Source organism: Maylandia zebra, linkage group LG5 (genome assembly GCF_041146795.1).
Source record: "Maylandia zebra isolate NMK-2024a linkage group LG5, Mzebra_GT3a, whole genome shotgun sequence".
NCBI lineage: Eukaryota > Metazoa > Chordata > Actinopteri > Cichliformes > Cichlidae > Maylandia > Maylandia zebra.
In genome coordinates this window covers 16,972,470-17,000,256 of record NC_135171.1, presented here as the reverse complement: position 1 = coordinate 17,000,256, position 27,787 = coordinate 16,972,470, and the positions used below count along the sequence as shown (strand labels likewise).

The following is a 27,787-nucleotide window of genomic DNA, read 5'->3' as shown; positions in this document are numbered from 1 at the left end:
CACATTTAAATTTGGAACTAGTTTTGTGCCAAGAACTATGCAAATTGAGTAATATTAATTATAATAGGAATTACTGAAATTTGTATTTAGGGTTTTTTCACTGTCAGTGCACAGGCTTGTGCTTTTATATATTTTTATATTTGTATATGAAAAATACATTAATGTCCTAGACATTATACATTAACTTGCATTTTTCTGTTTTGTAGTGCTATTTTACTCTTACCCACACATTCCACGTGTAATCCGTATTATATTTCTTAGTTTACTAGTTTATGTCTTATTTTCTACATACTGAGAAAGTATAATTGTCATGGTCCTGCGACCATGACTCAGTGACTTTATGTTTATGTTCTTTATTGTTATTACTTTCATTATTATTCATGGCTGTTTTGGGATGGTTTGTGTTTGGGATTTTAGACACTGGGTTCTGGGTTTGTGCTCCCTCTGTTGGTCCCTGGTGTTAGTGTTCCCCTGTCTCATCAGGTTAATCAGGTCCAGCTGTTTCCCCCACCTGTGTGTGATTTCCCAGTGTCTCTTCGTGTACTTATAGTGTGTGATTTCCTCTGCTCCTCGTCGCGTCGTCTGTGTTCATACCTGGTGTAATCCCCTGCGTGCTCTCCCTGCTGTTCTCCCTTCATGCTCAGGTTTGCTATTTCTTTGTGTAGTTTCTCCCAGTTAGTTCATCCTTAGTTCTGTTTTACCATCCCCACTTTATATAGGATATTATCAATAAATCACCCTCACACCTGAATAAGTGCTGCGTTTTGAGTCCTCCTTTCCATTCTCCACACGGCCGCTGCCCCGGACCGTGACAATAATTGTCTTAAAGATAAAATCTTGAACTCAAGCATAAAAACTATTGTCATTGTTTCAGATGTCTTGGTTGTTGTTTTCATCTTCATTTAAATCATCATTTGAAGTCTAAACAATTTGAATTTAAAACCCACGATTCCATGAATGAAAAGCACAAAATATAACTCGACCGGCATATTGGCCAATTTTTAGCTATTTGCCAATGAATCTGTATCAGGATCATTAAGAGATGACGAATAAAAATTAAGAAAGTAAAGGAGAGACAGGAGAAGCACACTCTGACCCCATTATGAGTGTTGATGTTGTTTAGTTTGTCCTCCAAGTAGTGAAGCAGAGGCAGTGAAGGTGCATGACTTTAAATGGCAGGGGTCAACCACAGTGCAGAAGAGAGGTGAAGAAGACAGCCAGGGTACAGGGGTTAAAAATCAGTGTGAGTGGTTATTTGTTGACAGAAGGATGGCAATGGCAGTGACGACTTTATTTATATATCAGATTTTGTTATACTTAAACTACTTATACTTAAACCCACCTCTTAATACAGAAGATAAAAACATAAACACATAAGTAGGTTTACAGTGTATTAAGGCTAGCCGCAAGAGTGAAAGGGACGGTTTAGTGAGACCTGCTGTGATGTTTGGTACAGAGACACTGCTGCTGACAAAAAGACTGGTGGCCAAGCTGGAGGTGGAAGAGCTGAAGATATTAAGATTTTCATTGGGAGTGACCAAGATGGACAAGATTAGAAATGAGTGTATCAGAGGGACAGTTCAGTTGGAGCAATTTGGAGACAGACAGGCAAGGTTGAGATAGTTCCAACCTGGGAAAAGGACGGATAGTGGATATATCAAAGAAAGCATGTTGAAGATGGAACAGGAGGACATGCAGAGGGTTGGTGTCAGAGAGGATGCTAGGAATAGGGCAGGTTGGAGGCAGATGATCCGCTGTGGCGACACCTAAAGAAGAAGCAGAAAAAGAAGTTAACACTTCCTGAATCAGAAGAATCCAAGTTGAAGTACAGTAGGTTCCTGAAATTATCCAACCAGTCCTTCATCTGTCTATCCATCCATTCTCTTACACTTATCCGATTCAGGGTTATTGGGGGACTGGAGCCTATCCTAGCTACCACAGGGTGAGAGCTGGGGTACACCCTAAGCAGGTCTGCCATAGTGTTTAATTGTGAATTTATCTTTATTTGAAATCCACACACATTGTCCGGAATCACACTGACACATTAAAAATCTGCAACAGATAAATTATTCTGTTAGCTCTGACTTGAACAAGTGAATTGTCAGGATAAATACTTCCACATGCTGTATAAAAACATCAAAAAATAATGGAACTCGGCAGAAACACCAGTACAGCTTGTGTTGAGTGTGTCGCCCTCTTCTGGTTGACACTGTGAATTGCCTGTAGCCCTGACATTGTGATGGCTGAGAAACTGAGTAAGGTCATGAATTGGACACAATGCCAAACACTCCTTCTCCCATTGGAAGAGCAGATGGCAGCTCCCCAGTGCACAAGGCAGGGAGATGCCACCACCAGACGCTCAAGGGTGTAGAAGCACACACGAGCACAAGCGCATTAACATTCTTGGTATTCATGCATTTGTGTGCGCACCAGTAGTATACACTCAGAGCACACAAATACCAAGAACGCACACACGCGGACTCGTGTCTAGGACCCAGCTAACAGAGGCTTGACCTAAATTCCTTAATTTCCAATGTCTGAGGGTTGAATTGTCTCTTCGCCTTTCTGTCACGCAGTGAAGTAAAGTTGTGGCAGGTTTGCATCATAAGCACTCACATCACTGGTTATATGTCACATATATACATTATCTGCCAAGCTTTATTTTGTTTAATGACAGTCATAGTAACATGCAGTGTCTACCAGTCCCATTGAGTCATGATGGTGAACTCAAGGCACCACGTTACCCAACGTTTCCATGTAAATCTAACTATAATATCTACTTTTCCACTGTAGCACAGAATGAACTATAGCTTGAACTTGAATGATTAATGTCATTATAAAGTATAAGCCTCTGTGACATGCACTGGTAAGCATCCCTATTTAAACCAAGCCTTCTAATAATAAACACTTCATTAGCACTTTTGTTAAATACGGATGCACTGCAATGATCGTCTGCTCAAAACATACAGGAAATGTCAATTAGCAGACAAATTTGCTGTGTGTATTTCACCGCATATCCTCGATTAGAGTGCTTGAGATCCTGGGCATTTAGGCACACAGATTTGTCACGTTGCCTCCAATACATAATAATAATGCGGCTATCAGTGTCAGTTTGAGCCATATTGGTTGACACACTGAGGAGGGTATGCTAAGCTTAGCTGAGTGGCATGTCACGGCAGGATATGAGTTAGCTAATGTGGTGTAAAAGGATTTAGAGGATTTGACCCTATCAGCGGAGATGGCACTCAGAAAGGCTCTGTTAATGACACTAAATGAGTCTGTGCCTGGAGCATGCTAATAATGGTGGAAATAAAACCAGTTCATAATTTATATGGAGATTTTTTTTGTTGCAATTTCTTTTTGGCAAATAGTTAATTGCAAAAAGTGTGTCAACGTGGTGCATACTTTTAAAGGTGAAGTAACACCAAATGTTTCGGTGCCTTCTCTGAAACAATGAATTGTAATCAACTCAAATTGCCCTTCAAATGAGGTGTAATTTTTAGGTGAGCTGCTTTGTCATCACTTATTGCCTGTCTCACACTGCACTGTGCCATTATCTGATTTTTATGCATGTTTGTAGCTCTCCTAAGGTGATAATAGAGATTTATAGCAAATATCTCCTCGCCATTTCTCCAAAGAAACTGTCTGATTGATAGAAACTATGACAGAGAAGAAGAAGTGTCTGTTTCTGGTCTGGTGGTTGATTTCCAATTTGACTTTCAAATTTTATGAATAGGGAAGTGGTATAAAAAGCCATTAACTGCTAGGCTGACAATTCACATTAGCTTTCTCAATATGGAAACTGTGAATGATGAAAATTAAAGAGCAATGTTATTTTGACGATTGTTTTTTATGGAATGTGAGTACCTGACTAAAATTCAAATGAGGGAGTGATGGTTTTTATCTGGCCCGAACCCAAAACCTCCGTAGCAAACAGCAGTCTGCGTTTGTGCAGAGCGACTGTAAGTTAATACATTTTCAGGGAACTGTTGTTGTCCTGCAGAGCTGACTTTGTCTGAAAGTAATTAAGATTAAATGTACTGTGCTGAATATAAGATTAAGTTTTAACAGTATTATTAGTTTTCCTTGCATCTGCTTCGGAGGTAGTCTCTAACATTAAGACATCCATATTTTATCCCAGTTTACCTCCAGTTTACAGCGTGATATCATAATATACTAACAGTATTTATTGAAAATGGCAATTAATTCAGTAGAAATGTACGTGTTTATTAGCTGTCTGCCAAAATGTACAAAGAATTATTCCAGTTATTAATTCACTCGACTGCACCAGCAGAGATAAGGAAGCAGCATGCTTTAAAAAGCTGAAATGTAATGTATTTACAGATGCTCGGTGGGCTTGTTTACTATTCTTTTGGCTTAAAAAGTTAGCAGAAATTGAGTAATAATAATTACACTATTCAGCTATTAATAACTACATATCCACACAGGATAACAAGCCTAATACCTGTCACTATCACCTTTGCATGATATCCCTCCATTATAATCGTTCATGGTCCATGACGAGAAGCGCCATTCTTGCTGCCCTGCCGGGCAGGGCATTGGCACAGCTTGACTAGGAGGACAAGAAGTTGTAGCTGCCAACTCCTGCCGCACGCCGCCCACTGGTCAAATCCTCTTTTACTGGTTTCACTATGACACTCTGCCCGCCATCCTTGGCTCACCATGCAAAGCTAGGACAGGAGCTTCATCACTCATGCCAGGGATACCCACTGGAGGTGGGAAGTGGAGAGAGAAGTGACAGTGGAGGAGGAGAGGGAAAGAGAAACAGATGGAATAAGAGAGAATGATACAAGCTGAAAGAAAGGGCTTTTACAGAGATTTGGCCATTGTGTATCACAACTTACCTGGAGGAGATACAGTGAGTCAGCCAGAGACAGCAGGTAGTGTTGTTAACTATAATTTTTTAAACTGCCTTAAGTGTGTAATATTATGTTTTGGATTTTTTTTATTATTATTATTAAAGGAAAGGCCACAAAATCAAATCTTCTCATGTGTGCATTTGTTTGTGGGTGCTCATGAAAGGAAATGTTTGTGCAATGATGATTGACCTTTTTTTTCTGAATGTGATTAGGCAGAAAAAGGAGATATTTGTTCGCTGGCAGCTGCAAAGACCCACATAAATGCAGAGGCGTCTCGAGGAACTCAGCGCTGTCAGCAGTTTTTCTCCTACTGATAATCTATGCCCTGACCCACAAGCTACTGCGCGCCTTTGTTTAACGTGTTGTTTTTCTATCCATTTCTAGCATTTTAACACAGATGTTCACTGTGGGAGACAGTGGGAAGCTGGCTCATTCACTGTACAGACAAAAAAATGCCTTCCAGCTACTCTGTTTTAGTCTGGTTTAGCACAGAAGTGGGCGTATTTGTGTGGCCAAGCTGATATGGATGGTTGAGTTTGAGTGTTTGTGTTATGTGTTTTGTATAGTGCTGTATTAATCAGCTCTTAAACCTTTTTCCTTCTGTCTTTTTTGTTGGGTTGTTTGTCTCTCTTTTTTAGGAAATATCTTCAAAAGAATCTCTCTTCTGGCCTGGAGGTCTTCTAGAGGGTTGGACCTCCTCGCCATCATGAAAGGCTTAGGGACCAACCGCAGCAGACACCTGTCTGATTCCTGCGACACTTCTGCAGACCATTCAGAGGCCCTCTTTTCTCATAAGACCACCACACTTCCTCGCAGCCCTTACTTGCTGAGTCCCACAATGGACCACTATGGCACCATGGACCCCCACCTTTACTCTTCAGCCAACCCAAGCTCCCTTCCACCAGAATGCATGCTGCCCCTCAACAACCAGCTGTCCAACAGCAGCACCTTTCCTGGGATTCACTACAACTCCTATGACCAGTCTGATTTTTCTCCTCCTGGGGACAGTATCGGAGGAATAAGCACAGGGACCATGGGGACCTCCATGTCCATGGGCATGGGCATGGGGACGGGAATGGGCATGGGCATGGCAGGGCTGAGCGCACGAACACCTATGATTACAAGTGGCTCAGCAACAATATCACATCATATGACCAAGAACCAGACCCCACCAAGTCTGCTTGAGTTTGATAAACAGTTACCTGGCGGCCGTGATGGATTCAGCACATTGCAGTTTCACCGAACATCTGCTGCTGCTGCTGCCAAGCAGCGTACGGACAGTCCTGGTCGTATTCGTTACATGCTGCACTCAGTGCAGAAGCTCTTTGCGAAGTCGCAGTCCCTGGAGAGCCACAACATGAAAGGAAATGTTAACGGACGGTCGACCGGCAGTGGAGGAGGTTCATCTAGTACGGAGGATGGAGGGAAGCACAATCGCAGAGCCAAAAGTAAAGATCGGGGTACAAAATCAGAAGCAACTGCCAAGCGACGGCCACGCTCCAACATGTCGGGTTACTGGAGCTCGGACGATCTGGACAGCAGCGATTTGAGCAGCTACCACAACACCATGGCCATGATGACTCTCGGGCGTCCATCTGGCCCCGACAGCCACGGGGGGCAGAACAGATACATCCACAGTGGCTACAACACTATCAGCTCATCTAAAAGCAGCAGTGACTTAAAGTATCAGGCACTTCCTGGGCCAGGGGGTGGAGGAGGTGGTGGATTAAGTGGACTAGGTGGATTAAGTGGACCAGGAGGTTTGATGATGAATGATAGTGACTATATGAAAGGAGGGTCATGGTCCACATTAACCATGGGTCAACCAAGACAGGTTATTCAGAAGGGCTCAGCTACACTGGACAGGTCCATGCTCAAATCCAAGTCCTGTCAACAAGAACTAACCTGCAACTACCTACAGGTTGGAAGAAGGGTGAGTAGCCCACAAAGTAGAGTGGATAAAAAATTATATTCTGTCTATTTGTTGAGTGTTTACTGTATGTTTATATAAGCTATTACCATCAAGGGAAACACTTCAGTGCTTAGATAACAACATAGATCGTTAAAAACTGACTGAAGACTCATTTTGTTCACTTAATGGTGGCTATAGGGTGACTGGAGCAGCTCATTAGGTCGCAGCGGGGGTGCCAATGAAATCCCATGCCGGCGGATGCGGAGTGGTAGCTATGTGAAGGCAATGGGAGACATGGAAGACAGCGATGACTCTGAGGGAAGTCCCAAACCCTCACCAAAAACTGCTGCTCGGCGTCAGAGCTACCTCAGGGCTACCCAGCAGTCTCTGAGTGACCAGTTTCCCCCACGCAAGTAAGGGCACAAACTGAACTATGGTTTATTACACATTAGCATAAACAATAAGGGAGAAACCCTTTACATACAAACAAGGATCAAAGAAGAAGAAAGCGTATGGTTACCATTCATGAGAACAACTAGAAACCATGTCTGTTTCTACAGTCATGATAAGCTGAGAAAAATACAACATGTTGTTTTTAATGCATGACTATAGTCAGAAGAAAAGTTACTGATTGGCCCTTTAAAATGTATGTAGCCCCCCCCCCCCCCAAAAAAAATCTGCTGATTTTCAGAGAACGCCCAAAACACTTATTAGAACACACTGTTATAAATACTGATTGGCAAAAGCTCTTAACAATCAAACAACAGTAAAAAAAAAAAAAATCTATGGATACATACTGAAGCCCAGCCTCAGAACAGACACACACACACAAGTGCACACGTGTACACACAGTCCACGCTGCGCTTACTCACGCATAGAAGTGGTGTCAGACTCCCTGCTGCTGTCCACATGTCACTCTTACTATCATACCTCAGCTGTGATTTACCTACATATTATTGGCCATAGAAAGCGTCACTAAGATAATACGCTATACAATAGTGCAGTTTACACAATACGACACTGAGTTTTGCTTGCGTTCAGCCAGTAAATCAGCACAAATCAGCCCAATCGCTTTGACTAAGTGGGATTGTGGCTCACTTGCCTCTGAGTGACATGGTTTCTGGAGCAAAGCATTGCACAATGTGTGATGCAAGCACAGTGGGACATTGCTAATTGACTGTGCCTTTTCATGCAAGGCCAGAAAATATAGTCATATTGTTTCATTTTTATCCACAGCGATGTTACACTAATTTAAGCCACAGCTGTCATGCTTTCTAATGTATAATCAACTTTTCAAATATTGACTTGTTAGAGAAATGTATGAAATTTTAATACCCCGCGATAACATCTTTTCCCCCAGATTATCATGCTTTGACAAACTTTAGTGTATTTTGGGCTTGTTTTTGTCAGTGTCTATTACATTCAGATACATACATGACACAAACCTTGATGCAATAATGTGTTGTATAGTTTCCTTTTGAGGTATCTTATGATTCTGGTTGGATCAGAGGCAGGTTGGGGGGGGGGGGGGGGGGGGGGGTGTTGATAATCATGGGCACAGCTTACCTACCAAACACACCGAGCAATTTAAAAATCTAGAATTACGCTTGAATGACTTATCCTAATACCCCCCTGCTAATTCCTGATCGTCCAACCCTACTTTCTTCCGTTCTGCGCCTACCTGATTGGCGTGAGCAGCAGAACCCTGGAATACACCTTTTTGCAAGGGGAGCTAGATGCCCTGTGGTCTCCACTCCACAGTGTGTCCTCTCTGCACCAGCTGGGCAGGTCAATGAGCAGGTTAGTGATAGGTCTGCAAGTCACTTCTCAGGGGCGCGGTGCAGAACACTTCAGATCGGATTGGTCTATGATCAGTGACTTTGCACTGCCCCCCTCAGATGTCTGAAAGTGGAAACTCCAAATGCAAAAATTCATGTCCTGCTGCCAACAACTGCTAACCTCCCGTAAGCTTGTAAATACCATCTGTCCAGTGCTTTTAGGTGGAAAGTAGCTTCAACACTATTCAAATTAGGGAATGAGGGGGACATCTGTGTCCATACACTTTGCCATGGCATTTTACTGCCATGTCACTATCACTGTGTGCCAACAAAGAACATGTATAACATACTATTTTTAGCTTAATAAAAACCTAAACATGTTTTGTCTTGGCACCATGATGGCATAGAACGCTGTGCACTGTACATGCCTCGCCTGACATCATTGGCTTTGCATGCTGGGATGCTAAAATGACTAATGCTAAAATTAGATGAAACAGAGATGAGATTTGGAGCATCAAAGTGGGAATTAAAGGGATGACTTCAATAATAAACTTGTCCTCCTTTTATCTCTCTTTCAATTTCTGGTTTTGCTGGTCACTCATTTTCTCCCTTGATCAAAGTTTTCCCTTCTGCCTCTCTGTCATCGTGCATTAGCAACAACATATCCTGTTTACAATCATTTTCCATCAGTTTTTCTACTTAGACTTCATATCCCTAAAGGATATCTTTTGGTTACTTCCCTTCCCAGCTGTCTTCCAGCTCTCAGAGAGTTCTCCAATAATCGCAGCCTAGACAACCTAGACTGTATCGGGAGTATAGGCTCATCTTTGCCACCATGGGACGACGATGACTTCAGCCAGGCTTGCAGTACCTTGGGCAGGCGCATGGGACAGGTCAGTGTTTTCCTGGAAGACTGACAGGGAAAATGTGGCGTCTCTTATCTTTCAGAGGTTAAAAAAATGTTTTCCATTTCTGCCTGTGTCTCATTTGCTTCCATTATCTTCCTAATGAGTTCCGAGTGCATTTGTTCTCGATCATAATTTACATCATTTGGCTCCTGGCAAACTTTCTACTCTCACATCACCAGTCAAAGACCCTTTTGTCTGCCTCGAGCTACACTCGTTTACTTAGTATAATTTACATTTTCACAGATACAGCCCGAACGGCTATAATAAAACGAGCTCCCAGCGAACAAAGATTCCCTATTTTCTGACTGCATCTCACTGATAGTTTAAATTTCCAGTTCGTCCACTGACATAAGAACTATTAGCCTCCCAATGTCAAGGTCGGTGAGATGATGAACAACTGTGCAGCGTGGCTCTGATCTTCCTCAGTAAATGAGGCAGTGCAGGCTATTAGTACAGGATTTACAGCCAATCTCCGACAGCTCACTCACTGCATTACAACACATTCGCCCAGTATATCAATTTAGGGATTGAACTTACATGCACAGTAGCGAGCCATGCAAATTCATTATGCATTATATTTTTAACTTAGTGATGTACTTTTTCCAGAGCAGAAAAATTCAAATTACCTGAAACATTTACATGATTGTGCCAATGTGTGCTGACACTCACCTTTAGAAAAGTCAGAGCAAAAGATGAATTTATATGAGCATTGAGTCACTACATGAAAAAAGTCACATCTGTTGCCTTATTGTTTGTTTGTTTTTGTTTGTTTCTTTGTTTTTACCATTATTGTTGTACAGTTTTATGTGAGGAAAAAAATTAAAATAACGGTGCAGATCACTAGAAGAAAAAATAACTTTAATGCATACAAATGTAGCCTATAAAGTAAATCAGTCTAATATATCATTATTGGACATCATAAAAATGCATTTATAGCAAATTCGACATACCCTTAACCATACACACATTTGCACAAGTGCACGCATTTGGTGGTTTTACTGCACATCCAGAGGCTACTCCTAGCAGCTACTCTCAAGGCAGCCGCCTTGAGTGCGAGGAGCAGCTTCAGTGAACAAAATAACTACTGCTACATCTTGTTTTGTTTTGTTTTTCCTTCACTCTAGCTACGAGACCTAGAAAGGAGCCATCATTATGAAGACCGCAGCTCAGATTCTACATTTAGAGATTCCCGTTCCCATTCTCAGGACAACTCAGAGCCTCCAGACCTACCCATGCCAACGTGCTTCCGATCCCGCAGCCACAGCTACCTGAGAGCCATCCAGGCTGGCTGTTCCCAAGACGACGAAGTTGCATCCATTGACTCGGGCTGCTCTCCGCCTCCCATTGACACCACGGTTCGCACCTACAGCACCAGCACTGGTAAGTCCCAGACTGAAAAACTGATGGTAAATTGCAGATTTTTTATAAAACAATATAGGAAGAGTCATTGCCACAAAGCACAGTAATGTGTTCCCAAACTGATAAAACCATTTTCTTTCACTCCTTTTCAAGTGTGACACAATCACATGAGCCCAAATTCTTTGCTTTGCTTTGTGTTTTCCATGGTAGTAGTTTGAATGTTCATTATAACCTTGGTCTTTGGCGGGCAACTGATCCTCCAGCATGCACGCAGCGTTACATGCAGCTCAAATGCAGCCTTTTTTGCCCATGCTAGACGAACTTTCTGGACAATGGAAGACATGGAAAGAACAGTTTGGCTCTTACCTGAGAGCCACAGGCTTGGACAAAGAACCAAAGGAGAAACAACTTGCAATTTTTCTTCAGCGTTTTGGGACAGACAGACCACACATCCTACCCCCACGCACAGGTAACAACGTGAAACCAACCCCTTTCCCCCCTAAAATCATTCTATCCATTTACCACTTCATGAACTACAAAGAAAAATAAATAAATAAAATGTTTATCAGTACAAATATAAAGTTGTCAAACTGCTGGACAGGGACTAGATTAAAATCATACTCTAAGTATACATTACTGTGTAACTTGTGATTACAGGACATGGTAGCACAAGAAGACAGTGAGCAGTTTGTTTGCTAACCTAACTTTTAATTTCACCGGAATGTTTTACTGGTTGTTGACATCTCAGTGGCCCCTGATGCATATTCCTAGGCTATGGGTTACTATTAAAAAACAAACAAACGAACAAACAAAAAAAACATCCACTTTGTGGCGCTCTTCACACAGTGTGTAAGTCACAGACCACATGCTGCCTTCATGGTAATGAAACTTTTCAGTGCTACTTGGGGATTATTCTGTAGCTTCAGTCTACATATTTTAACCAAGGATTTGTTTTTTGTTTTTTTTTATTAAACGTGTTTACTTGTGCATAAACACAATAGGAAAAATTAGCTTGTCTGTTGTTTTGTTTTTCAAAAAATATTGCATTAAAACTTACAAAAATTAAAATTACATTTGAGAAATTAAATCCAATTTAATTTCTGATTATCAGAGTTTAGAGTGTAGACATCAGATAGAGTTGCTTTTTTTGTTGTATAAGAAGCAATCAGATATTTTTCTTAAAAGGGTCTTTGTTGCAGTTATACTAATACTTAATTTACTTGTGCAAAATTTAAGGCATTATGAATATGGTTGTGTAAAGTATATTTAATGTCCAAAAGTGTCTAGAATTGCATTTTAGAGCAGTGGAACAGAATTAAAACTAACACTTTCATTGGCAGCAAGCCTGTGATCTTGCAAAACTTTACAGTTAGAAAAAGAAAATTTCATTTTAGATCTAATTTTATTTCAGTTGTTGTTATCCTTACTGTATTTTTTTATGTCTGAATTTTAAAAAATAAAATAAAATAAAATAATTTTTAAAAGTTGTAGGACCTTGCCGATGCTATTATTAGCATTTAAAAATGGGGGGAGAGAAAGGAAAAGAAAAAAGCTTTTGGTCTTCTGACGGTGGTGATAGAATGTCCGAGGTGCTCCTGAAGGCATCAAGTAGAGCTGCCACCACGCCTCCCTGGAGCTCAGAGAGACGCTCCAAACAAAAGGCAACAAAACCCGGCTTTTCGTTTCCACAGGCGTGACAGGTAGTGCGTGTCGACAGCTGTCATTGAAACAATCTAAGTCTTTACTCAAGACACTTCGTGTGTGTTTTTGACTGCGCTGTGAGAACAGGGTAAGTAAACTAACCGTTCTCAGCTTACTGTTTACACGTTATCATCAATTAAGCTCAAGTTTGGTGTCCCGGCTTGTTCGGTGACAGGATGACGTTTAGCTGTTGCCCACGGAAACGGACGTATGCTTTGTGGTGTTAGGACGATAATTGAGCATTCCCGTTGATAGTTTGTGCTGGTGTTTCTGAGCATAAGTCTAAGTGGACGGCTAAATGTATTCACTTGTCTTCATTAAAATTGGCCTGCACAGGGGGATTATTTAAGGGCTGCCCCAATATTCGCCCAAATGTTGGTTTAGAGCCCTTTTCAGGTTACATTTAAGGTTCTGCAGTTTTGTAACTGTGAAAAATCTGTCTGTGTCCTGATGATGGTTTCGATGACAAGGGAGTGGTGGTCATGGTTACAGGCAGTGTTGTGTGTTTCTTGTGATGTTAATGGATTAAACTGTACATAATCCATACTTTGCTGATAAACCCAGCATCACAGTTCACCTCATGCTGTTTCTGAACCATCAGTGTCACTTGAACCAGTTGTTGTTACTGATCCAGTGTTTATATTGGTTTCGGCTGAGCTGGAGCTGTCATCCACTATGTTCAGTCTTTCCAGTCTTTATTGAGAATGTGGTTGTGTCCTGGTTTATTAAATAAGCATTTTGGGATGAAGATTAGTGTGTTCTTTAGTAAAGTTGTGTACCCTTTAACATGATGGATTATATGCTGGATTATAGCTGGTGTGCTGGTATCTTAAGGCTTTGGTTTTTACCTTGTTGTGTGCTTAATTATTTAATTACTATTGCAATATTCTCCCTGAGGGGGAACTTTAACTCACTCAAGCTTCTAAAACGAATTGATATAATGTTCCAAACCCGATGTTGGTAAATGCCCTTCAAACAGTGGTAGCTTTGTGGGAACTACCAAATAGTAAAAAGCTATTTAGAGAAAGGAGATTGCTGTTTGTCCTGTAGCACATGTCCCATTTTTCTTTTCTCTCAGTTTGGGATTTATTCTTTATTCTTTAGTTAAGGTTTAATAAATTGGGATGGTTTTTAAAACTGATTTATATCCTCCTAAAACCTCAGCAATTCTTTTTTTTGTCCTCTGTTAGGGATATGAGTCTAAGACCTCTACATCAAGCACCATGAATGCAATCTATACGAGTCCTACTTTACTGTCAAGATGACATCCTGGTCTTTCTATTGATCCCAATTTGTTCTCTGTCAATTAAATTTCAATCATACTGAAAACTGGTTGAAATAATTTTTTTGGATGAAACATGAAAACAGGACAATACTGACTGAGACCACCAAAGAGGTGGCCCTCAAGCTACATCAAGCTGAAAATGGGCAACCAGGTGCTTTTAAATAAATAAATAAATAAATGTCAAAGCACACAAACCACCTGCAAAGGTTTATCTCTGAAGGTAGCATAAAAACCAAACATTAAAAACACCAGCTTAAATCATTCTTCAGCATATCTGTGTTCACAGCATGACTCAGATAACCTATGCTCTAAATTTACTGGCTCCTAGTTATAGATCGAGACAGATTCTTCAAGCTTACTCACTCCAGAGTAATACTTGATCTTCATGCCTCAGATAAGGACGGAAAGAATAAAGCCTTCTGAAAGGTAATGTAACAAGGCTGCCTCATTCTGCTGATGCAATAGAAATTTCCTTCACAGGCCAGTGTCTTGTGCGGCAGAGCCCTACTTTTTACAGAAATTCTTATCCATACAGTGGGGGAAATAATTATTTGATCCAGTACTGAATTTGTAAGTTAGCTCGCTTCCAAAGAAAGGAGCAGTCTCTAATTTTTATGGTAGTTTTATTTTTAAAGGAGAGAGACAGAATATCAACCAAAAATCCAGAAAAAAAACACATCAAATAAAAGTTACAAACATGTCGTTGAATGAAACAAGTATTTGTTTGCCTACAACGCAGCCACAATTCTGGCTCCCAAAATTTCTCTATATGCTCACGTGACAAACAATTTACAGTATATTACAGATACTACTAATCTCAACTTGTTTTGTGTACAAAGCACTTCTGTCAACAGAATCAATTTCTTCCATTCCAACCTTTCCGCCAAAGTGGGAAAGACTAAAGAGGTGTCAGAGTATGTCATGGGAACGCAAGACCATCAACAATGATGAGAACGTGACAACTGCTCGTGCGATTATTCAGAACTGGAAGAAATATAAAATCGGTCACAATCATGCAAAATTTTTCCTCGTAGGGTGAAGATGATTATGAGAAAGATGGTGGATCAGCCAAAAAACACATGAGAGGAGCTTGTTAGTGATCTGAAGATAGTTAGGACCTCAGTCACCAAGAACACCATCGCTAACGCACTATACTACATAGGAATGTAGTACTATAAGTTTCTCCTGCTCAAGAAGTTTGACAGTGAACATCTAAATAATTCAGTGAAAATTTGGCAGAAAGTGCTGTGGTCAGATGAAACTAAAATCGAGCTCTTTGGCACCAACTTGACCCGTCGTGTTTGAAGGAAAAGAAATGCTGAGTGCGATCCAACGAACACCATCCCCGCAGTCAAGCAGGGAGATGGAAACATCGTTTAGAGCTATTTTTCTCTTAAGGGTACAGGATAACTTCACCGCACTGGTGGTTGAGAAAACTGCCATAACTAATAGAGACTGTTAACCTCATTGTAAGTGAGCAAACCTACAAATTGTGCAGCAGATGAAATAATTATTTCCCACACCGCTATTGTGTCTCAATTGAAGATTAATCTAATTTTTTTTTTAACAACAACAACAATTGATGCAGCATGTTGCTTTCAACCATAATGCTGAAATTATCTAAAAAAATCTAGATATCAAAACATTTTTTCAGCAATCTACTTTTTTTCTCTCTCTCCTTTGTTAATTTTTTTACTCCAAAGACCAGCTATATGTTTTTAATTCAGTGCATCCCTGTTGAGGGTTATTTTGTGTAACTAAAAGGCAGCAGTTTTTTGGCTTCATGTCTGTTTTGTAGCTCTTTTCTGCAGTTCTGAACAAAAGCTTAGGGTTAGAAAGAGCTGGCTGCACTTTTGTTATACGATTTTAAAATAAGATGTTTCTGTTTCCACAGCTGTGTATGCCTGTGTGGCTGAAATCTTTAACCTAAGCAAGTACAGGAGACAGTCTGATGAGAGAATGTGCTACTTGCTGTTCCTCTGTTGTTAATGCGTTTCTGCACTGCACTCTTTCTGATAGCAACAGGTAGGGCTGCTCAATTAATCGAATTTTAATCTGGGCTTTCAACGATCATTAAAAATGACTGAGCCGATTATTAGCCCCTCCCTCATTTATCCGCGACACCTTAAAGGCCGGTCCGTGAAAATATTGTCGGGCATAAACCGGTCCGTGGCGCAAAAAAGGTTGGAGACCGCTGATTAAGAGGACCCGAGGGAAGCTCGGAAAGCTAAGCAGAAGTTATTTGGAGAGGAGAGTGACTGCTGTTGGTTGAAAAGAGTTTAAAAAAAAAAAAAACTTCAGTGGTGTTGCACACCATTTTATATTATTATTTTAAAGTCATTGTTAACCCTTTAAAGCCGGTCAGAGCAGCACGCTCCGTTTTGCGTAACTATTTTTAAATCCCTGTAGAACCTGAACCGTGTAAGCTAGCGCAATAATTTGTTTTGCATATGAAACCGGAGGAGTTGTACTTACATCTGATGCCATCAGCTTGTCCTCGGTCACGGTTTCGTTCCACATATAGCTTTGCAAAAATTGCATAAAAAGCGCTTGCAGGAACAAAAACATAATATTCCAGAAACACGCTTTGCCGTTCCTATCAGCTGTTCGTAACACTTCCCACAGTGAAATGATGCACCTGCTGTTTTCTTTGCAAATTTGCATCATAGGATTGTTTTTTGTTTTTCCTGCAGTATATAAAAATTGGTGTATCTCCAAAATAAAACTATGAAGACACTCAAAATAAATTTCCTGTTGTTGTAAACTATTTTTTGCAACTTTATTGTATTTAAAGTTTTGAGGGATAAACCTCTTAAATTTCTCCAAGTAGAAATATATGTAAACAAAACAAAAGCGATTTTCAATTTTTTTTGTAGTTTATTGCACTTTTTTGCAATTTATGTAATTACTATGCACTTAATGCATACATATTATTAAAATATGGGCTATAACAGTTGTATTGATGTATAGCAACTTGAAATGCTCCCACAAATGGCACTACAGCATGTAAAAAAAATAAATAAAAATAATATAAGCTCTGGTGGACTTGGTTCTATAGTAGGTCTTAAAGGGTTAAATAAATATCGTCAAATAATCGTGATCTCAATTTCAGTGAAAATAATCGTGATTATCATTTTTGCCATAATCGAGCAGCCCTAGCAACAGGCTTTCTACATCTGTTTTCTGTGCTATCATACAGTTGACTTTTTACACTTTGCTCATTAAGCTGTATGAACAACAGTGGATTGTGTGGGTAAACTCTAGACTTGTTAAAAACCGGTTGTGTCACTCGTGTGGTTATGGATGCCATTGCTAATCTGTATGTGGAGGAATCTGCAGTCTCGTGGGAACACTGTGGCAGCGACGGTGCTCAAAAAGACACGGGAAAAAATGTTTGACAGTTTGTCAAGTAGACACAAGGTTCGACACAAGGCCTTCCTACCCACTGCCCATCTAAAATATACAGTCTTTGGAATTAATGTTATTTATTCGACAACATACTGATTGTATTTGAGTGTCCCGTTTGTTGTGCGCAGCTCTGCTGATTTATCTCCTGACTAATCTCAGAGGCAGATGTCAGTTATGACAGTTACGTGAGTAAAGCAGATTCGGCGGCATTAAGAGTTAAGAGGGTGAATTCTGGTCAGATGACGAAAGCGTGATGTGACACTTGGAGATCTGCGGGGCAGGTGTCCAAAGACAGACATGCACACTATCTATGCCCTCTAACACCTCGTCACGGTGACAGTTACCCCGCACGCTGGGATGCATTAGTAGTGCCAGCGCACCACATCACACGCTGTGCTCTGCCTAGTGTCTAACTCGCGTTAGAAAAAGGAGAGGAAACGTGGACTTTTCAGCTGTATCAGCGAGGATGTTGGTCATTCTTGGTGGATAGTGACGTGCATAGCTATGATGAATGTTAAAGTGAACGTTTCGTGAATGACATTTGTTTGACAGTGTTTGTGTGCAAAGATGCCAGACACTTTACAGTTTTTGTTTTGTCAGCTTTCAGGCTAGCTCAGAGTTGGTGCCTTCCATCTTTGAAATGTGTGTTTCAATGCATCAACTATCGATGCATCAGCTCAACAAGAAGAACCGTTACAAGTTTTTAAGGCTGATGAGGAAACTCAAATCTGATATTTGTTAAGCTCTACAAATGGCTGATTATGCAAAAGTCAGCGAATAATTGTGCTGAATAATCGTGTTCTCGATATTGACCGTTATGACTATTCAGGCTTTCGCCATATTGGCAACACCAGTGGATCCTTTATTGTCAGTTTATGTTTCCTATTAGGAAAGGGTGTGTAAAAGGGTGTGCATGTTTGCACTCCTGTCTGTGAAAGGAAGAAGACACGCTCTATGTCTGGAGGTGGGCCAGTTTAGGTGTGGACTGGGTATCATCTCCGCTGTTTATTAATGCTGTCATTGTTCAGGCTTCTCTGGAATGTCATCTTGAGTGCATCGCTGTTTAGTGTCACAGCGGGGACAAAGGGCAGCAGTCACAAGCGAGACTTCTTGGCTGTTGACAGGTATTAGTCTGTCAGTAGGAAGTATTGTATTTTCGATTTTTCCAGACGTTTATCTTCACAGTCCTGAATTACTCCATACAGACTTTTTTGTGCTATTAAATAAAGTAACAGCACTGTTTTTAGATTGGAAAAAGAACTCTCTGTATTCATACATCTTGGACTGCCAGAAGGACCTTAGATCTAGTGACAGTCCAGTACTTCAGGCTGGTAACTGACAGCAAATTGACAAAATTGACTCGCACTTTATCAGATTAAACTGACTCAATAATATGTACAAGGTCAGATGAGCTGTGAGTGTGTGTATGTGAGTGTTTGGAGGTAAAGATAAGGAGCAGAGTGAACAAATGACCCTTTTGTTAGTGATTCAGAGCAGCTCACATGTTTGCTGCAGGCCCTTCTTGGAATTTTGAACGCAGCTTTCAGTGAAACCTGATGAAGCATAAAAAATGTTGAATGGAGTTCACCAGATGCTGTTGTGTTGTTTCTTCTAATCTAAAATGTAAAATTTAGCACGTGACTATATGAATCTGTGATCATGTCCTGCTGTTGTGCCACGTTTTACACTTTGATTAAGTGGTAGTGAAGCTAAGCCTGACTATGATGTTAAATAGGCCAAGTTTAAATTTATATTAAGGCGTTATATATTATATCTAATGCATGGGTTTTTGTGACTTTTTGAGACTTTCACATCATCAGTGTGCTTTTAACAAATCTGATACAATTAAAACTCATATATGCAAATATTTACTTGATTTTATTTTATTTTATCAGAACGTAAAATAAAGTAAACAGTCTTATTTAAAAAAAATTGAATTTTCTGGCAATTATTTCATGGTTCAGGCTTTAAAAGGTAAGTTTCTTCTCTCAACTTCAAAGGCTCTTCTCAGTGCCAACTCTCTTCCGTGGTTTTTTCCTCATTCCTCTGTTTTTCCTCATGTGATGTCAAATAAATCATCTATTTGAGGGATTACACAGCAACCAAAGGGTTTACAGTGCTACAGTAACATTCCCTGTTTAGATTAGACATTTTTAGTGGTACTCCATCGCACTCTGCCATTACTGTGTGTGTAGCATGAGGGGAATAGTGGTCTCTTCTACAGAGTCCTTGTGTTTAAACTAACTATAGAAGCCTGTGAGTGTGTTTACATGATCTTAATGGGAATCTGTAGCCTGACTGAACATCTATATAGCTTGTGATTGATGACTGGATTATACGCAGCTCCAGAATGGCCAAATGTTCTATTCTTAAAAAGATTTATATCACAAATTCTTCTTCTGATTTTACTAATATAGATCAGAGGGAAATGAAAGCTATAAAGAAAACTGAATGAATGGCCATGCTAGCATTGAATCATTGTGGTCTAATAGGCAGAGGGCAGACGTTGGTATGAGCTGGAAAATCTGCTTTTTATATTGCGTGATGGTCTCATGTTGTGTGGATTTCATGTAAACTAACACAAACTGTTACCAGTATAAGGAGCTTGGCTTGAGAATTTTAACCCCTGTATATGGTACGCTGCCATGTGACCATGAAACTGGAGCATTGCGACGCGGTGGAGTATTAACACACAGCTAGCATATTTGTTTTGTTGGTGCAGCATTGAACATGTCAAAGCGTACAGACGCGAGCCCCTTTCAGATGAGCGCTTCTTTCCATTGATCTGATGGCATCTGAACGCGTCGGCCTAGATGAGCGTCTGACTGGGCACTCTGGTTACTTTTCGCCACGGCAATCTAACTCGCTCAGTCAGAGTGTGAGGTGCGGAGGGAGCTACTGTGTCACATGCAGCACACACACGCTTACATTGATTTAGTTACTGAGATCGATATTAACATGTATAGTTACACTTAATGAGTTAATGCTTACAGTTTTCATTAATATAGGTGCAAAAAGTATTTTCTCACGAGTGCAATGGTGCTCTCCACCACTGTCACTGATGTATCTGACAGAACATTAAAAGTGACCTGTGTCAGGGTCACTGCAAAAAGCTTATGTATCCCATGTTTGAAAAGCCCAGCTGCTTGCTTTTTTTGTGTCTTGCCAAATTGACATTTATTACTCAACATGCTGTAACAACAAGCATAAATGCACTATTAAAGCTGGTGGAAAGAGAGAATATTTTACTTGTAAAGGTGTTGTAAAAATGTTAATTGCATGTTATCTCTTACTACACAGATTTTATTTGAGTGGTTTTCTCCCTCTTTTGTGCATACATTCTCTCTGCGTTATCTTTTATGACTGGAGGGCATTTTTGGACTGTCATTAGTGAGCACTGCAGATAAATCTATCTCCCTCAGCTGTTCTACCATATTTGGCTTTGAGTGTCAAGTGGCCAGCAATTGGTTTACTGATTTCATCACCTGTCTTGTGATTGAGTCTTTGAAGCACACGGGGTGTGTGTGTGATTTAATTTAGCAACCTTTATGGGATGATAAGTTTGTTCAATTTTCTGCCTGATTAGATTTTCCACTTAATGGGATGCTTCCCCAGTTCAGCTGTAGCTCCAGCTTTCATGCAACAGTGTCTCTGTGTGTTTATATGCAGCTGAAGAGTTTTGCTTTGGACATGTTGAGAAAAGTGATTAGCGAGTTCTTAGAACTACCCTGATAAACAAATGGGTAATGCAGTAAGCTGTTTGCAGTTCTACTTGTGCATTTTATTATCATTGATTCCTCCTTGTTTTGTGTTCACAATCCCTAGAAGTCACTGGCCAGTTCACTGAAACTCTTATTTATAATCCTTCTCTTCTAATTTCTCCCTCTCTGCTCTTTTCTCCTTCAGTCTCCTCGTGCATAACCACCTGTAAGAAAGCAGCTCCTCCACCAGTGCCACCCCGTACAACCTCCAAGCCCTACATCTCAGTGACCGTGCAGAGCAGCACAGAATCGGCCCAGGACAACTACTTGGACCAGCAGGACAGGAGGTCAGAGGTCAACAGCCAATCTAGCCACGCTCAAAGCAATTCTTCTGACAGCCTTGACAGCACCCGTGCCAACAGCCTGGCCCGGGGCATTCCCCGCCCTCCGCACATCATCCCCACTCCTATTGCTACCCCGAGAGAACCAATTGCCCCCGCTACTGCAAATGCTTCCACTGAGACAAGTGACTCTGTAGTCCAGCACGAACCCCTAAAATCGGGATTTAATAAAGGAAATCTTGCAGCAGAGGAGCCCCTAGTAGTCCCGGTGCCCAGGCGGAAACTTTCCTCCATTGGCATACAGGTACGACAGGGGTGGCTGTACCACTGTTGCACAGTTGTGTAGAAATCAGACGTTAACTACACATCTAACACAGAGCGGTGCCAATAGTCACATCCTTGACTGAAGTGTAACTCGTTTTGCCTGCTGAGCTTGAATCCAGGAAAAAGCTAATTTTGTTCATGATCTCTGTCTAAGTGTTTCCCATCAAACCTAAAAGTATGCCTGGAAGTTAAAGGTGTCATTACTGTGACTCTCGCCCTCTCATTACACCTGGCGAGAGCAATCTTTTTATTTATTTTATTTTTTTTCTGTGGTATTGAAGCCAAACCACATATTTTTGCTTCACCTTCTTCTCACTTTCTGTTCTGAAGCGGAAATATTTTATCCATTTTCCAGATCCGGCTCTCAGTGACTCATTTAGAACAACCTTTGGTTTCGACATTGTATTGAAACCAAGCATAAATTATACAGGTTTTTTTTTCTTTTCAGTTTTTCCACTAGTGTTTTGTTTTGTCACTCTGGAATGCCAGCTAGTAGCCATTGCTCGGTGCCATATTAATTGATTCGTGATCGTAGTTTTGACAAAACATTTGACTATATTTTTGTTTGTGTCATTGTTCCTTACTTTTCAGGTGGACTGTATTCAGGAAGTTGCACGAGAAGAGACTCCTCCCCTGACCAGATTTCAATCAATTGGAGTACAGGTGGAGGACGGGTGGCAGTAAGTCCTCTTCCTGTCCTTTTAACAACGTGAGGAATTTATATTATAGCCACACATACTCCTCTGACTGTTCCTTCCCTTTCCAGGAGCTTTGTAGATGTTAAAACACCCTCATTGTCTTTGTGTGTTGTGTTTTCAACATTGAACCATATTCCTATAATGAATATTAACTACTCAAAGATCCCCCCCGGGCATGTTCAAATAAACAAAAATATTAATCATGTGTAATGTAATGGGGGGGGATTAATTACTCACCTAGAAATTCTTAAAAGCCTCCTACATTGAATTCAAATTGTCAAATATGAAGCTATTTTTTGTCGTAATTGAAAAGTTTAATTGCTGGTTGTAAGGCTCCTCATTCATTACTTTCTGTGAGTGATAATTGTGCAGCAGACCCAAATTATCTTAGTTTGCTAAAGTCTGTCTTTTGAACTCAACTTGTAGCAAGTAAATGTGAGAATAGTCTTGAAGTGTTGGACTGTGAACATGCATAATGCAGTTAAATGTGAAATGTGCACACAATTTAAACTTGCCACAGGGTGATGACTCACACTTTTTCTACAGATTATATTCAAGTGCTGCAGACAGTCTGGAAAGTGCAGATTGAGTGTTTTACGCATTTATTAGGCGTGTATACAATCAGGTATCTTGTATAGTAAGTGACTGTCTGCTTTCTTGTCTCCTTACAGTCTTTTGCAAAGTGCTTGAATATAATCAAGATAACAGAGAACAGGGCAAATGCACGTCTGTCTCTGGCAGCTAGTTTTGGCTACGGACCGCGGGAAACTTTAAATATGTCTCTGTTTAATGTGTGGTTAAGATTCATTTGTTTGGTGCAGTGCATTCTGTGACCTGTTTGTATTTTGCTGGTATTGTGCTATGTGACTCTGTTATGTCAGTTTTGGTGCAATGATTCTGTCATTCTTCAGGGTTTTTTTTTTTCTCCCTCTTCTTTATGTTTCATTATTTGACTGAACGCAAACCTCCTTATGTTCATTTTCTGACTGATAACAGTAATGCTCAGTCATTGCATCCATCATATCTAATCAGCCTTAGAAAAACAAGAAGCTAGAGTTCCAATCCTCACAAATCATTTGATGCTGGTCTGAGTGCATCATAATGTATGCAAGGCCCAGACTCCATTATATCCTCTGTATTTATAATGTCTACATTAACCAGTGGAATTGGCTCACTGTTTAAACTAAGAAAGACCTGTTTGTTCCAGTAAGGAGTAAACAGGTTTTCTTTGTTAATGCTGTGCACATAAAATGTCACAATGTTCTTCTAATTATGAAAAAAGGCAAATTTATCACAGTGTCAAATACTTTTTTTCAGGCTCAGTCACTCCAGCAGCATGGCCTCAAAGCACGAAACAGACTCAGACACGCAGGACATCTCTATCATCTCCCATGTAATTAATGCCAAACCCACTGAGAAGAAAGTCATGGTCAATTGTGCCAGTCAGTCCATGAGCTCCCCTCCTGGACGAGACTCTTTAGACAGCGCCGACCCCACCTCTTCACCTCCACCTCCCAGGCAGATTCTCAACCGCTCCACCACAAGAAGCAGCTCTTCCTCTTTTTCGGAAAGTCTGGACCCAGCGTTGGACCCCTCTTCTCTTCCACCGCCAGACCCCTGGCTGGACAGCGGGAATAACAGCAGTGTCCCTCAGAGCGGAGGAGGGGGAACGCTGTGTCGGAGGGACGGCCAGTGGTTCTTGAAGCTACTGCAGGCCGAGACGGGACGCATGGAAGGCTGGTGCCAGCAGATGGAACAGGAAACCAAAGATAACCAGCTCTCAGAAGAGGGTAAGGATGGCAGGGTGCTCACTGTAACACAGTTTTCTCATTGTTTAAGTACCTCTGCCAGCTGGAGAAGGTTGCAGAATAGAAAAAGCATAAATCAGTTTACTTTGTTGTCTCAGATATGGTTTTGGTTGTGTTGACACATTTTGTTATTGTCTGGAACAGAGAGTGTTAAATTCACAGCAGAGCCTATGACTCCTGGGTATTGTTGTATACCACAATGGCAAAATTACAGGAAGAAAAGCAAAATTTCTCAGAAATAAACATGAACTAATTAAACCTCGTGACCATAAACCAAATTCACAAGTTCATTGCACTACCAGTGATAGTTTTGTGTGCAGTAACATAAAGGAAATTGTTTAAAAATTCATACGTAAATCAATCGGGACACACTCCTGAAAAACATCATAACCCTGCGATTGCTCTGGTTTCCTCCCACACTCCCAGAATAATAGACTGAGCTATGGTGGCCATAGTTTTATCGGTCACATAAACCTTAACTAAACAGTCAGTTTCTCCAGGTTAGCTCTGTGATGGGCTGGTGACCTGTCCTCTCCACTGCCCTAAGTTGAATGAATGGATGGCATATTCCAAAGATATTTAGGGTAATTGTGTCATGGCATATGTCTGTGTAGGTTCTCGTCCTGGTCATCGTTATTTAAGTAGATTAGAAAGAGCTTGAAAAGAAAAAACTCAACTTTTTTGAGTTTAATAAAGACATTTCACCTCTTATCTCAAAAACTATGTTATGACATAGTTTGTCCAGTAGGATGCGCTCTTACTCTAGTATTTACAAGAGTCAGCAGGAGTAAGCAGAGTCTGCAGCACATGTAGTTGAGTCCACTTTACAGCTCAGCAGACCGTGGTGCAGAGGTGATTAGGGCTTTCATAGCAGGCTAAGTTGCTAACTGTGATCAGGAGTAGCTTTTTCATACATAAAAATGTTTTTAAGTAAAACATGTTTGTTCTTTATAGTTTTTCTTGCAGATAAAGTGGTTGCATATGTGTTACTGCATAGGGATCTTTTTCATTATAAGCTAGAGATACAAACACACAATTAAAACACGTTTTTTTTCCATTTAAAATTTGAAACTTTCTATCTATGGTTGACATAGCCATAATTTAAGCCAGAAAGTTCCAGAAAGAGCACGCCAAGGCTAAATGTCAAATCACTACCGAAGCGCTTCAGCTCTTCCAAACGTCTGTTGTTGTCTCGCTCCGGCACTTGGTGTGGAGCTCCGTTTATAGGGTCTTGCCTCAAGGCCTCTTCTCACTCTTATCAGAGTTGCACAGCATGGCAGGGATGAGGCGGTAATACCTGGGGTTACCGCACACAAACGGGCCTCTAATCTCCAGAATTACACAAATCTAGTCTGGACCTGATTAAACCCCCAGATTAGATTAATGCCTCCACATCAGCCTGTGGCATAGAGCAAATACACACAGTACACACAAGCAGGGCTGTAGGTGGTCAATATTCAGACAAGGCCCTTTCCTATATTTGACTATATATTTGACATATACTCAGGTGTGTGTGTGTGTGTGTGTGTGTGTGTGTGTGTGTGTGTGTGTGTGTGTGTGTGTGTGTGTGTGTGTGTGTGTGTGTGTTACAGTAAAATATTCAGGATTAAATCTGATGTCGAGCTGTTTTCCAGACCCAGGTGGCATAACACTATAATCATAAATAGTATAATACATTTGAAATGCAGTGATTGAATAGAAGCCGCAATTTTGTCAGGACAGATGTTTGTCCTGATTTTGACAAAGCAAAAGACTAGCATAGTAACAAGTGACAGACAGAAGGCTGGGGTATCTATATAGGCTTACATTCCTTTAAATAGAATCACAATGTCCAATACACTGTAATCCCCTTCATGACATCCTGTGGAGTCTGTTAGATTCACTGTTTCCTACACCTACGTCTAGACCCTAAAGTTTTGCTTTGTATGATAATGTTCTGCACCAAAGAAAAAAACCAGCAAGTGTTTACCCAGTGAGACCAACTGTATGCAGGTCAGTGTGTAAAGTGCCACTATGAATTCTGTCTCTACTTTAGGAGGTAGAAAGAAAGAAAAGAGAAAATCTTCAATGATTGTTACATTTTTTTTTCTTTCTCTCACTGTAGTGCTGGGGAAGATTCGCAGTGCAGTAGGAAGTGCCCAACTCCTAATGTCTCAGAAGTTTCAGCAGTTCCGGGGACTGTGTGAACAAAACTTGGTGTGTACATGGCCTTTCTGTGATGATTCCACTTTGCAGGCTCGCTCACGAGACTGAAAGTCCCAGCTAGTTTCTTGTACCCGTTACCAATTTGGGAATTTGTTGGGGTTTTTTGTGTGTCCACAGCAAGAGCTGCTTGCTTTGATGATTACAAAAGCTATCGCACATATGACAACTAATCTGATATACAGCATATTAGGCCTACACAAAACAAGTCATTGGGATCAACCCACACAAAAGAAAAGGAGCTTAAAATAAAGAAATAAGCCCTTGTTTTAGTGAAAATGGCTATATACCGCATCCTTTACAACAAATGCTGCAAAGTAAGAAATATAGAGCGACTACGCGGTTTATCTAGAATATATGAATATAGATCACGGCAGTGATATAAAGCTGCATAAATGTAGTGCACAGAAAAAGAAGGCACAATCTAAAAGCCAGCCTTCCCCAAGCATTACAAGCAGTGGCTGTGTGAGAGTAAAAGATCTCAGAGCAGCCTTTACTTCATATCGGGCAGTATCTGCAGGTTTAATCAGCAGAATAAACATAGAGGGAACAGTTTGATTTGACACTAGATGCTGAGTGGTTGCCTTCTAGATCAAAGTACTGAATTTATCAACGTGGGAGTTGGAAATGTATGATGTTATTGAAATGACTAAACCGTGCTGCGATAGTAGTCCCTCCAGCTCAACAAAAAGAGTTAAGCTGTGATGTAGCTCCCTCTAGTGCTAAATATGAAAACAACAGCTTTTCTGTGCCATAACTCTTGCTGGTCAAAGCAGGCAGTGCTATTATGCAGCTTTTGTCCTCCTCCATTGATACTTTTTTTTAAATTTAATAAGAAGATAAAACTCTTGAGAATTAAAATACCTTTTGTGATCGTGTGTTGGCCAAGAGAGGCAGCGGCTTAATCAGCAGAACATTACACACACAACAGGCACACATTTGCATTATAAAATAATGGAGGCTCCTGGTTTGTTCCTCAACATCCTAACCCATTTCCTGTTATCTGAGGGTGCCGGTTTGGGTCTTCTTCCAGACCTTGTCAAATTGGTGACATGTTTGAATAACTTGCATATGGTTGTTTGAGCTGATGATCTTGGAATCTGCATTGTCTACATATGACTCTCAATCTAAACTGTAAATAGCATTGTTGTAATTCAGCTAAACACATATTAGCAGCAGTTCTTTCAAGCCTCAAAGGAGGTTGGTTTAAAGCCAAAAGAAGGGGAAGGGTCTGTTATAGTTAAAAGAAAAGAAAAAGGAGCAACCAAATAAGCTTTCCGGGTAAGAAACAGTGCTCATTTTAAAACCAAACCTACAGTCAGTGCTATCTACTTTCTAGTCAAACAGCTGAAGGCTTCCATGGACAGTGGTGGTTCCAGCTGTGGTGAAACTACAATACACTGAGGTCCTGAGGTTCCAGTGACAGACGGAGTGTGATGTAAAGAAACCATCCCACCAAGATGATGGCACATCATGGACATA

The 27,787-nt window shown here is 40.7% G+C and overlaps 1 protein-coding gene across 7 annotated transcripts in view; it reads left to right on the top strand.

Moving 5' to 3' along the window:
- dlgap4b (discs, large (Drosophila) homolog-associated protein 4b) overlaps positions 1–27,787 on the top strand; it is a 136,466-nt gene that overhangs the window by 105,166 nt on the left and 3,513 nt on the right. For 4 of the 7 annotated variants that reach the window (XM_076883875.1, XM_004545162.4, XM_012917542.4 and 1 more), the window contains exons 4-13: positions 5,519–6,813; positions 6,991–7,205; positions 8,491–8,592; positions 9,319–9,463; positions 10,603–10,858; positions 11,154–11,306; positions 21,138–21,577; positions 22,189–22,277; positions 23,613–24,085; positions 26,208–26,299. In XM_076883875.1, coding sequence (XP_076739990.1) covers positions 5,587–6,813; positions 6,991–7,205; positions 8,491–8,592; positions 9,319–9,463; positions 10,603–10,858; positions 11,154–11,306; positions 21,138–21,577; positions 22,189–22,277; positions 23,613–24,085; positions 26,208–26,299 — 3,192 coding nt within the window. In that variant the 5' untranslated portion in view covers positions 5,519–5,586. The remainder of the gene's footprint in view (positions 1–5,518; positions 6,814–6,990; positions 7,206–8,490; positions 8,593–9,318; positions 9,464–10,602; positions 10,859–11,153; positions 11,307–21,137; positions 21,578–22,188; positions 22,278–23,612; positions 24,086–26,207; positions 26,300–27,787) is intronic. The other 3 variants (XM_012917545.4, XM_012917544.4, XM_012917547.4) reach the window with 3 other exon arrangements.